We start from the raw sequence: 12,432 nt of genomic DNA on the forward strand, positions 1-12,432 counted from the left end.
ATTGAAGCTAAGAATAATATATTTTTTTGTGGTTTGAAATACTTTATGGAAGACCTTTTTTTTCCTATTTCTTATAAGAATCTACTCAAATAGGTAGATTCCTATTACAGTATAAATGCTGGAAATATAGTTTTTATGTATAACTGCTCCTTTGTGACTGGATTTTTTCCACAGAGCTTATCAAAACACAATAGAAGCAATATTGGAACTGAAGGTGGACCACCTCCTTTTGTGCCTTTTGGACAGGTAATGACTTTTGTGTTGGCGGATGAATTTAGGAAAAAGTGTTTTTTGTTAGCATTCAAGCTGTGTTTCATTATGTGCTGAACTATTTATTAAGAGGTTATGGAGTTATTTGGAAATACGAAGTTCAAGGAATTTAATAATTTTGAGGTTTTTTTCCTTCACTGTAATTATATTGTTGATGTTTGCAAGAGGTGTTAACCCAAAGACTGAAGCAATTAAGAGCCATATCTGAAGAGTAACTTATAACTAATTAAAATAGGATGGGAGAGGGTTTTTTAAGGGAAATTCAAAAGTAAGAAGACAAAAATATGTTTTAATTTCTCACTTGTTCATTAAAAACATTAGAGGGGGAGAGAAAAATAAAGCCTCACAGAGTCATCAAAGTGCTGCTTTGAAGCAGCTCCCCTTCTGACCGGTATCTTGTGACTTCAGTTGTCTTCAGCATCAAATTGATTCTCAACAATCTTCTCCAGCCTACTCTTGCTTTATCCCTGACAATTCTAAGAATAATTCATGTGGCAACTTGCTCTTCTCCTGATGATGCCATCAAAATTTAGCTATTGGTAATCTGTCTTGCATTTGCTCTTTAATTTTCTTCAAGAGTGCTGGTCTGGCTAAGAGTAGCAATGAGTTATGGAACTAACAGGTAGGCAACAGATGTGCATTTCCATAATAAGGTTTATTGTGTGTCTGTGTGTCTAAATTTTGGTATTTAGTAAGATCATTTGACTGTTACCCTCTTTAAAAGCCTTTTATAAGATCTACTGTAACTTAAGTAAGTCATTTTTGCATCAAACCTATTTTAAAGCATTTTAAAAATAACATTGTTTTTTTTTTTACTGAGTTTGGAAGAAGAGATAGCCAAGATAAAAGGAAGTATGAAGTCCTATGGTGTGATCCATGTTGATGGTTGATATTCTCCCAGTGTAATGAAAACCCCCCATAGGGAAAACAGTGCAAACATTCTAATAACTTATATTTGAAAATAATAGTATATTTGTAAAAATTTACTTTACCCTTAAACATTTTGGTGATAACATTTCTCTTCCAGAGAGACTTATGATCTAATTATTCTTAAGACTTTGAAGTGTGTTTTATAGCTTCTTGGGGGTTAGAGAATATAATAAAGGGTATAATCTCAATAATATTATTTGGTTATAAAGTTCATTCTGAAAAAATTCTTATATAGCATCTTACAGCCTTGTACATGGGTTGAAGATAGGTAATGCTGGCTGTGTATTGGCATCAACACGATATGTTTATATTACTGAAATTTTTCTGTATTTGTGGAATACATTTCTTTGAGATCTTCTCATTTTCCCTATTAATGAGTTGAGAAAAAGTTCATTTTATATTATTTTTTACTGGTAAGATTGGACTGGAGATCAGAATCGAGGGCTTCTTTTTAGGCAGTGATGCCTTTTTTTTACTTGATGAGACAAAAGTGTAAAAACTTTGAAGCCTGATGTGGGGGGAGGGTATGTTTTTAGAGTGTGGTTTATAAGTGCACAGACATCTTTTTATATGTTAATATAATTGTACTAACCAATCCACATAGGGATACTGTGGTATAATATGGAAATTAAGCTCTTAATTGCAAAACCAAATTTATGTCTTATTCAAGATTGTTTGAAATCTAAAATTATTTATTACCCTAAAATGAAAGTTAGCTCTCTTGACCCATTGTATGTTTTAAATATGTGCCCTGCTTAGATGGCCCCATATTTATATAGCTTTTAATTTTATTTACTAGTTATGTTTATTGAAAAGTTACTTTTCTGGTTTTCTACTTTTACTTTTAAATACATGGGATAGAATTTTATTTGTGTAGGCTTTTAGCTATTATAAAAGATACAAGATACTTTTGAAGAAGAAGTATTTTATAATGAAAACTTGAATCTCTTTTGGAACTACTAAGTTGACTTGTTCTTACTTGTTTTACCAGAAGTGTGTATCTCATGTCCAAGTGGATAGCAGAGAACTTGATCGAAGAAAAACATTGCAAGTTACAATGCCTATCAAACCTACAAATGATAATGATGAATTTGAAAAGCAAAGGACGGCTGCTATTGCTGAAGTTGCAAAGAGCAAAGAAGTAAGAAATCAAATCATTACACATTTTTTATTTCTTATCATTTTGTTCTATTTAGATTTTTTGTGATCGTTATTGTCTTTTCATATAAGCTAACTAATTCAACAAACGCTTAACCTTATTCTTCTTGCATATTCCATAAGTGGGAATGCCCTGCCACTTTATGGGATCTTACATATTTTATCATGTGTTCTGTTTCCAGATCTCCATGGTAGTTCTAATAAGTTACTCTTGCTGGCAAATTACCTTCCTTTTCTCCTTCTTCCTTTTTTTAAGACAATGTAGCAACTGAACCCACTTTTTATTCTGGCAGTTAGTTTCCTATTAGTAGATGGGCTAGTTGCCACTTTTTTGGAGATAATTTCCCCTTATTAATAGCAACTTATGAGAAATAGCAACTTCTGAGAGATGAATAAAAATCAGCTGATCTGTCACTGGGTCAGGATTAACATTTTTGTCTTTATACTTAATTTTATTTAGTGTATAGTAAATAATTTTATTTTTACATATATGTATTTACATACACACAAATCCTCCCTTTTAACTGACAAATAATAATTACACATATGTATGAGGTACATGTGGATTTTGATACATGTGTACAATGTGTAATGATCAAATCAGGGTAATTACTGTATCCATCACCTCAAACATTTACCATCTTTGTGTTGAGAACATTCAAAACGCATCTAGCTATTTTGAAATATACAATAAATTATTGTTAATTATAATCACCCTAGTGTTTCATAGAATACTAGAACTTATTCCTCCTAACTGTAATTTAATTCCCATTAATCAACCTCTCCCACTCTCCCTTAACCTTCACCCTTCCCAGCCTCTAGTTACTGTGCTGCTCTTCTGTGAGACAACTTTTTTATCTCTCACATAGTGAGAATATGCAGTATTTGTCTTTCTGTGGTTGGCTTATGTCACTTAATGTAATGTCCTTCAGGCTTATCCATGTTGCTGAGAATGGCAGGATTTCTTTCTTTTTTATAACTGAATAATAATCAATTATGTATAGGCAGTCAGGTCTCCATGTCTGTGGATTCAGCTGTTCCTAACTATGGATTCAACCAACAGTGGATCAGAAATATTTGTGGGGGGAAAAGGGATGGTTGCATCTATACTGAATGTGTACAAACTTTTTTTTGGTCTTGTGATTATTTCCTAAGGATATAGTATAACAGCTACTTATATAACATTTGTACCATATAAGGAATTATAAGTAATCTAGAGATTATTTAAATATATAGGAGTGGCCAGGCACCATGGCTTATGCCTGTAACCCCAGCACTTTGGGAGGCTGAGGTGGGTAGATCACCTCAGCCTGACCAACATAGCAAAACCTGTCTCCACTGAAATTACAAAATTAGCTGGGTATGCTGATGCATGCATGTAATCCCAGCTACTCAAGAGGCGGAGGCAGGAGAATCGCTTGAACCCAGAAGGCAGAGGTTGCAGTGAGCCAAGATTGCACTATTGCGCTCCAGCCTGGGCAACAAGAGCGAAACTCCATTTCAAAAAATAAAAATTTAAAAAAATAAAGTATACAAGAGAATGTGCATAGGTTATATACAAATACTATATCATTTTATGTAAGGGACTTGAGCATCCATGTTTTTTTTTTTTATCTCCTAGGAGTGGGAGAGTGGTGGGAGTCCTAGAACCAATTCCTCATGGATAACAAAGGATGACTCTCTAACACGTTTTCTTTATCCCTTCATCTGATAGTGGGCACTCAGGTTGATTTCATAACTTGGCTATTGTGACTAGTGCTGCAGTAAATATGGCAGTTATCTCTTTGACCTACTGCTTTCCTTTCCTTTGGATAAATACCCAGTAGTGGGATTGCTCAATCATATGCTAGTTCTATTTTTAGTTTTTTTGAGCAAACTCCATATTGTTTTCTGTAATGGCTGCACTAATTTACATTCCCACCAACAGTACATAAGAGTTGTTTCTTTAAATCCTCACCGGTTTTTTTTTTTTTTTTTTTTTTTTGTCCTTTTGATTATAGCAGTTTTAACTGGGTTGAGATAATACCTCATTTTGTTTTGATTTGCATCTCCCTGATGATGTTACTGAGACACCCAGGGTTCAGTCTAGATCCTGCTGCTCACTGCACAGTAAGCCAATCACTGAGACAATGAGTGTTGCCAGGAAAGAAGGCTTTAATTGGGTGCTGCAGCTGAACAGATGGGTGATCAGTCTCAAATCCATCCCCCCGATGGGCTAAAATTAGGGGTTTATATAGCAGAGAAGAAATCTATGTGCAGGAAAATAGGAACTAAGGAGGGGTAAGGAAGCAATTATGATGAATGAGGGGTGTGGCATCTCATTGTCTGGATGTGGTGGTCTGGTGAATTTTAGTTCTTGATACTTTTTGAAAGGCCTGAGTGTCAACTGAGGAAGGAACTCAGATAAAGATAAATCAAATGAAAGTTTCAGACTTTAAGATCAGAAGGTTCAATTTGTGTTTATACAAAAAAACGGTCTATGGGACTATTGGGCTGATTTCAATGATAAATGATGTTGAACATTTTTTCATATACTTGTTGGCCATTTTTATGGTCTTTTGAAAAATGATATTCAAATCATTTGTCCATTTTTAAATTGGATTGTTTGGCTTTTTTTTTTTTTTTTTTTTTTTTTTTGACAGAGGCTCACTCTGTCGTCCAGGCTGGAGTACAGTGGTGTGATCTCGGCTTTCTGTAACCTCTGCCTCCCAAGTTCAAGCTATTCTCCAGCCTCAGCGTCCCAGGTAGCTGGGACTACAGGTGTGCACCACTGTGTCTGGCTAATTTTTTTTTTTGTATTTTTAGTAGAGACAGGGTTTCGCCATGTTGGCCAGTCTAGGCTCGAACTCCTGACCTTAGGTGATCCGCTCACATTGGCCTTCCAAAGTGCTGGGATTACAGGCATGAGCCACCACACCTGGCTGGGTGTATTTTTTTGTTTTGTTTTGGTTTTGAATTGTTATGTTCCTTATATATTCTAGATATTAACCCCTTGTCAGATGAATAGTTTGCAATTATTTTCTTTCATTCTGTAGGTTGTCTCTTCACTCTGTTGATTGAATTCTTGGCTACACAGAAGCTTTTTAGTTTGATATAATCTCATTTGTCTATTTTTACTTGTGTGCCTGTGTTTTTGTGGTCTTATCCAAAAAATCTTTGCCCAGACCAACCTGAAGCAACAAACCCCTTCCTCTTATATTATTGACAGCCAAAGGTTCTCTTTTTATTATTTTGAATTTTTTGCTTATTTGTAATAGGTGTTTTTCCTAGTTATTTACTGATTTCTTTTAGATTGATAAGAAATTTTAGGTCATAAATTAGTTGCTACATAGATAGACATTTCTTAACCAGTGAGATTGAAATTATTTCCTTTATTCAAAAGGAATAAGAATTCAATTCATTACAGAATGAAGCTTAGCTTATAATTGCTTTCCTATTTAATTTTGAAGTGTAAGTAGTAGTGTTCTTGAATTTTGGTTGTTCTTCCCGCAATGTCTTTCTGTTGTCAGTCTAATATAGGGGCCAGAAGCACAAGGCCTGGAATCACAGGCTGGAAGCATATCCTGCCGACACCTTTGGATGGTTATTCAGCTTTTTGTATCCCCTGTTTTTTATTTTTTTCATCTGTGAAACTCAGAGATAATAATGGTACCTACTTCATATGTGAGAATTTAAACATTTAGAGCCAATACTACTGCTACTTGGCACAAATCATAATACTCTTGCTCAAAGCTCTCAATAAACATGACTATTGCTACTCTTTATGTTTTCCTCTATCCAAGGCATACTTTTAAAAAACCAGTTTTACCATTTTTTAAGCTAATATGTTTTACATAATTTGCATGAAACATTTTTTTTCCAGAAATTTATAAAATTATGGAGTTTCAGAATATATTGAGAATATATATTTTTAAAATGATTATAGAAAGATGTTCTTTTGATTCACATTTAACTCAAATGAACTTTTCTACCAAGGATTTTGTTGGATGCAGTTACAGCTGTCTATTTATGGGAGCATAGTTAACCTATTGTAATGTGCTTCTTTTTGTTGTCACAATTGATATTATATTTTCCCATAAATATTTGATAAATAAAGCATCTTAGTTTTTTTTTTTTTTTTTTACAGCAGACATCAAAACATCTCAATTTATATGTGAGATAATTGATGGAGGCTCAAAACTAACAGACAAACTTGGGACTTGCCCGAGGTTATCCGGTGATAATTGTGGGACTCAATCGATGTAACTTAGAAGATCTCAATCATAGTAATATAAACATACTAAATAAGCAGATTGCAATTTTAAATATAATAGTCTGTTTAGGACTCAAGATAGTAAGAGCTGAGCCAAGATATGAAGGAGGTAAGATAATTAACTACTTGGTTATCTGAGCAAGAGTATTCCAGGCAGAAGGAAAAGCCATGGCAGAGACTCTAAAGCAGGAGCACAGAGAAACAGCAGAGTGACCAGCGGAAGCAGAGAGATCAGAGGGACAAGTAGTAGAAGCTAAAGTCAAGAGAGATAATGGAGGTTTCCTTATGTAGGGCCCTGTAAACTACTGTAAAGACATTATACTTCATTCAAGGAGAAATGGGAGCCTTTGGAATGTTTTGAGCACAGCAGTAACATCAGCTGACCTATATTCTAAAAGAGTAATTCTAGCTGCTGTGTTCAGACTTGGTTATAGAGAAGGAAAATTGGAAACCAACAAATAGAGAATTATTAAAGTAATCTAGGATTTAAAAAAAAATGATGATGGCTTGGACAAATATAGCAGTTGTGTAGGTAGTGCAGAGTGGTCAGATTTTGGAATTTTGGAGGAGCCATTAGGGTTACTGAGATTGGATACAGGGTACAAGAGAAGATGTGGTATCAAGAATGAATCTAGCCGGGTGCAGTGGCTCACGCCTGTAATCGCAGCACTTTGGGAGGCCGAGGCGGGCGGATCACCTGAGGTCGGGAGTTCAAGACCAGCCTGACCAACATGGAGAACCCTGTCTCTACTAAAAATACAAAATTAGCTGGGCGTGGTGGTGCATGCCTGTAATCCCAGCTACTCAGGAGGCTGAGGCAGGAGAATCACTTGAACCCGGGAGGCCGAGTTTGCAGTGAGCCTAGATTGTGCCATTGCACTCCAGCCTGGGCAACAAGAGTGAAACCCCATCTCAAAAAAAAAAAAAAAAAAATGAATCTAAGGGTTTTACCCAGAGAAATTGGCACATTGGAGTTGCTTGCCTTGAAATGAAGAAGCCTGGAGTGGAGCAGATGTGAGGGGAGGAAGATTTGGTGCTCCATTTTGAACATGTGAATATTGAGGTAGTTACCAGACATGCATGTAGTTTAATAGGCAGTAATAGACATAATGTTTAATAGACAGTAAGATTGAAGAATGAGCTTTAAAATAGATACATGCACTTGAGAGTTGTAGACATATGGATGGCATTGAAAATTATGAGGCCAAATGAGATCACCAAAGGAATGAATGTTGATAGAGAACAGAAAAAGCTAAGGAATGAACCCTGTAACACTTCAAGTTGAACTTACAGCCTAGATGGCAGAAGTGGAACCAGCCAAGGCATGACCAATAACAGGATAAAAACAGATAATGAAGAAAATAGATTATGGAGAAGGAAGTGTTAAACTTATCAAAGGCAATTGAAAAGTTATATAAGATGAGCACTTAGAATTAATATAGAATCGAGGAAGTTGTTTATTCCATCCTCATTCCTCTTAACATTCATATGGTTGGTGGTATGATAAATCATACGGGATTAAGATAAAGTATAACCATGCATGTACCAACAGTGTGTGGGTTGATGTGGTCAAAATCTATGTGAGTTCTTTAATGATTATTTCAGTTTTTTTTTTTTTTTTTTTTTTTTAAATAAGGAAGTAAGCATAGTCAACAGCGACATGAGAGAAGGAGGTTTGAGAAGTGAGGAGAATGTGTAAAATAGTGGTCTAGAAGATTAGGTATATGTATGGGCTAGGGAAATATGTTAAGATTGCTAGACAGCATTAAGGCCCACTTGAGTTTCACACTCATGATGATCTCATGGATGCCTAATTCATATAATATGAACAAAAAGGTGTGGCTCATAAAGGGCAACACCAGTTACCTTATGGGTAATGTTTAGGTTGTGATGGTTCTAGATATTTTATATGAATGAGTATTAACCATTTTAGAGCAGTAAAAAGCAACTCTGAAAATGCTACTTATCCTATTCCTTAATCCATAAAATGGAAAGAAAATTATAAGTAAATGCATCCAGAAGATGGGACTATTTCACTGGCACCAAAGGAAAAAGCACTTTTGGAATTATGGGTTGTAAATTTTGGAAATATATTTAATTTGGAGCAGGTGAGATTCCAGACTTTTCAGGTAATTTTTTTCCAGTATATTAACCAAAATAGTAAATACCATCTATTATTGAGTGTTTGCCATGTGCCAGCTACTGAGATAATCACTTCATATCAATGATGTCATTTAATGCTCCCAATATCCCAATGAGGTAGGTTTTCTAATCCCAGTTTTAAAGATGAAAAACCTGAGGCTCTGTGGAAAGTGGAAGTTAAGTGACTTGCCTGAAGGCTAAAGATAGTGGCTGGGCCAAGATAAGTCCCAGCCTTGTCTAGTTCCAAAGCCAGTGTGCTTAACTGTGCTACCTTGTCTCCCAGTCTAATAAATTTTGTATCACATTAATAAATATATTTTTCTAGTTATACAAGTAATGACTATGAAGACATTTCAAATATTTTTTCTTTCTGGGATTCCATAAACCAAAAATTTAATGAATCTAGTAATGAATCTTTGGTGATTGAAGATGTGGTTTTAATTTTGATTTGAGTTAAATGTAAATACTCTAGTTTATCAGCTACCTAATAGAGATACTTAATATGTTATCCATTAGTGCTCATCCAACATTTAAACAAAATTTTCATGTATACTTCTTTGTATTTTATTATGTATAAAATAATTTTCTAATGTTATATAAATTTATATCTAAGATGTTTCCTTACTGTAATCATTTTAAAACATATTTTAAAATATTGGTCATTGTCTCTAATAAAAATTGTTTTAGTATCTTCTTTTATTATATCTATTAGAACTATAAAAACATTGGCCGGGTGAAGTGGCTCATGCCTGTAATCTCAGCAGTTTGGGAGGGCAAGGTGGGTGGATCATCTGAGGTCAGGAGTTTGAGACCAGCCTGGCCAACCTGGTGAAACCCCATCTCTACTAAAAATACAAAAATTAGCCGGGTGGTAGTGGCACATGCCTGTAATCCCAGCTACTGAGGAGGCTGAGGCTGGAGAATCACTTGAGCCTGGGAGGCAGAGGTTGTGGTGAGCTGAGATCGTGCCACTGTACTCCAGTCTGGGTGACAGAATGAGACCCTGTCTCAAAAAACAAAAAAAAATTATAAAAATATTGTATAACCAAATGTTCATACTATACAGGTAACAACTGGGGATGCTTTTCAGTTATGAATTTGTGTCTTTCCAAACCAACATTCTTTATGTCCTAATCTTTTCCTAATAGTTTTGAAAAACAAAAATAATATCAAATCAAAATTTCAAATTTAATGTCACATATGTTTATTCAAAAAAGATAGGCCAAATAAGAAATACAGACTTAAAAGCTTTTATATGTAATTGGGAAGAAATGACATATTACCTGATTCATGTAAATAATAAATTAGTAATGAGAGTTTTAATCTAATGTTCAAACTTGTTTACTAAGATTATGCAATCATAATACTGAATTATGGACATAATTTTAACGATTCTAAAGATAACCTTGCCTGATAGCTGGATTTAGAACCCAACTCTCAAGACAGTAGTCTAAGTATTTTACCTAAAATCATTTTAACAAGTAATCTTCATAATGCTTGTATTATTTTCTTCTCTATAGTTGTACACTCATTTTCATGACTTCCCTTTTATTCACAAATCATGTAATTATTTTTATTGTCTGGCCTGGATTTGTGAATAAAAGAGATTGTAACTAGTAGATATGTTTCCTATTCAAAAAGAATAAGTTAATATTGTATTTTTTCATGTAAAACAATTAAGAAACTTTTAATTACTTCAGTTGTTTTTAGTCATAGCTTAGTTTTTAGAGCTATTTTTAAATGCCGTTTACATACCTCTCTTTTATCTTTCTCTTATCTAAAGACCAAGACATTTGGAGGAGGTGGTGGTGGTGCCAGAAGTAATCTCAATATGAATGCTGCTGGTAACCGAAATAGGGAAGTTTTACAGAAAGAAAAGTCAACCAAATCAGAGGGAAAACATGATGGTGTCTATAGAGAACTGGTAAGGCTAAAGAACCAACCACAAATTTAAAGTGTTACTTCTTTAAATGATTCTTTTATTCTTTCTTACCACCACCACTAGCTTTGTGCAATGTATTATGGATAGATGTTATAACTCTTGAAGGCTTTCATTAAGGATAACAAATCATGAAAAATTTGGAATGTTTGAAAAATAATTTACTTAAAACTTCTATCTCACTTAAATTACTAATAATATATTTTGGAATGGATTGATAAAAAGCCATCAAAAGATGATGCATCGAAAACATACATTTTTCTGTGTTTCCCCACCTTCCCCACATTTTTTGTCAAATTTTGTCCAAAGTGATTTTGTTTTGTTTTCTACTGCTTTTTGGGAAGAATATTGTAAAACAAGCATATGTATTATGTGGACCCAATTGCAAAATATTCTTGAATTTTTAAGATAAATGAGTGGAGTCAAACATACTTCTGGCATGCTGCAGTGTTCTCAAATCTAAGGATGTTGGCAAAAATTCATTTTCCTCTGCCTTTAGAGGTTGAATGACTTTGGTTGATTTTTCTCTATAGTGTACAAATTATGCAAAAACAGCTTAAACCATGGGGGTTTATTATTTCATATAACAAGAGTTCAGAGGTAGATGGTTACAAGTGTGGGTAAATTCAGCAGTATAACAATATTAGAGCATTTATGGGTATTTCCATGATTTCTTGGCTTTCTCCTTAGTGTTATGTAACTGCTCAATGGATTGACCTTACCTACTGCCTAAATAGAGCTGATTTATCAAGACAAGGGAATTACAGTAGAGAAAGAGTAATTCATGCAGAGCCAGCTATCGTGAGTGACTGGAGTTTTATTATTGCTTCAAATCAGTCTCAGCGATCATTCAGGGGTCAGAGCGGTTTTTTTTTTTTTTTTTTTTTTTTTTTTTTTTTGAGATGGAGTTTCATTCTTGTTGCCCAGGCTCAGGCTGGAGTGCAATGACTCAATCTTGGCTGACTTCAACGTCCGCCTCCTGGGTTCAAATGATTCTCCTCTCTCAGACTCTTTGAGTAACTGGGATTATAGGCACCTGCCACCACACCCAGCTTTTTTTTTTTTATTATTATTTTTAGTAGAGACCAGTGTTTCACTATATTGGTAAAACTGGTCTCAAACTCCTGACCTCAGGCAATCCACCCACTTCTGCCTCCCAAGGTGCTGGGATTACAGGCGTGAGCCACCATGCCCAGTGGGATCAGAGTTTTTTAAGGACAAGTTGGTGGGTGGGAGAAGCCAGTGAGCCAGGAGCACTGATCTTAGGAGCAGTTTGCAGAGGGTCAGAATCTTGTAGCCTCCAGCTGCATAACTCCTAAATCATAATTTCGAATCTTATGACTGTAATGGTTAATACAGAGTGTCAACTTGATTGGATTGAAGGATACAAAATACTGATCCTGGGTGTGTCTGTGAGGATGTTGCCAAAGGAGATTAACATTTGAGTCAGTGACCTGGGAAAGGCAGACCCACCCTTAATCTGGGTGGGCACAATCTAATCAGCTGCCAGTGTACAATATAAGCAGGTAGAAAAATATGAAAAGACAGACTGGCCTAGCCTCCCAGCCTACATCTTTCTCCTGTGCTGGATGCTTCCTGCTGTCAAACATCAGACTCCAAGTTCTTCAGTTTTGGAACTTGGACTGGCTCTCCTTGCTCCTCAGCCTGCAGATAGCGTGTTGTGGGACCTTGTGAGTTAATACTTCATAAACTCCCCTTTATATATATATATATATATATA

At 35.1% G+C, this 12,432-nt stretch overlaps 1 protein-coding gene across 6 annotated transcripts in view; it reads left to right on the top strand.

Annotated features, from left to right (window-relative positions):
- Positions 1–12,432, top strand: part of TDRD3 (tudor domain containing 3) — a 200,086-nt gene that overhangs the window by 95,421 nt on the left and 92,233 nt on the right. For all 6 annotated transcript variants that reach the window (XM_050766527.1, XM_050766523.1, XM_050766529.1 and 3 more), the window contains 3 exons: positions 175–246; positions 2,192–2,341; positions 10,536–10,676. In XM_050766527.1, coding sequence (XP_050622484.1) covers positions 175–246; positions 2,192–2,341; positions 10,536–10,676 — 363 coding nt within the window. The remainder of the gene's footprint in view (positions 1–174; positions 247–2,191; positions 2,342–10,535; positions 10,677–12,432) is intronic.

This window comes from Macaca thibetana, chromosome 17 (genome assembly GCF_024542745.1).
Source record: "Macaca thibetana thibetana isolate TM-01 chromosome 17, ASM2454274v1, whole genome shotgun sequence".
Taxonomy (NCBI): domain Eukaryota; kingdom Metazoa; phylum Chordata; class Mammalia; order Primates; family Cercopithecidae; genus Macaca; species Macaca thibetana.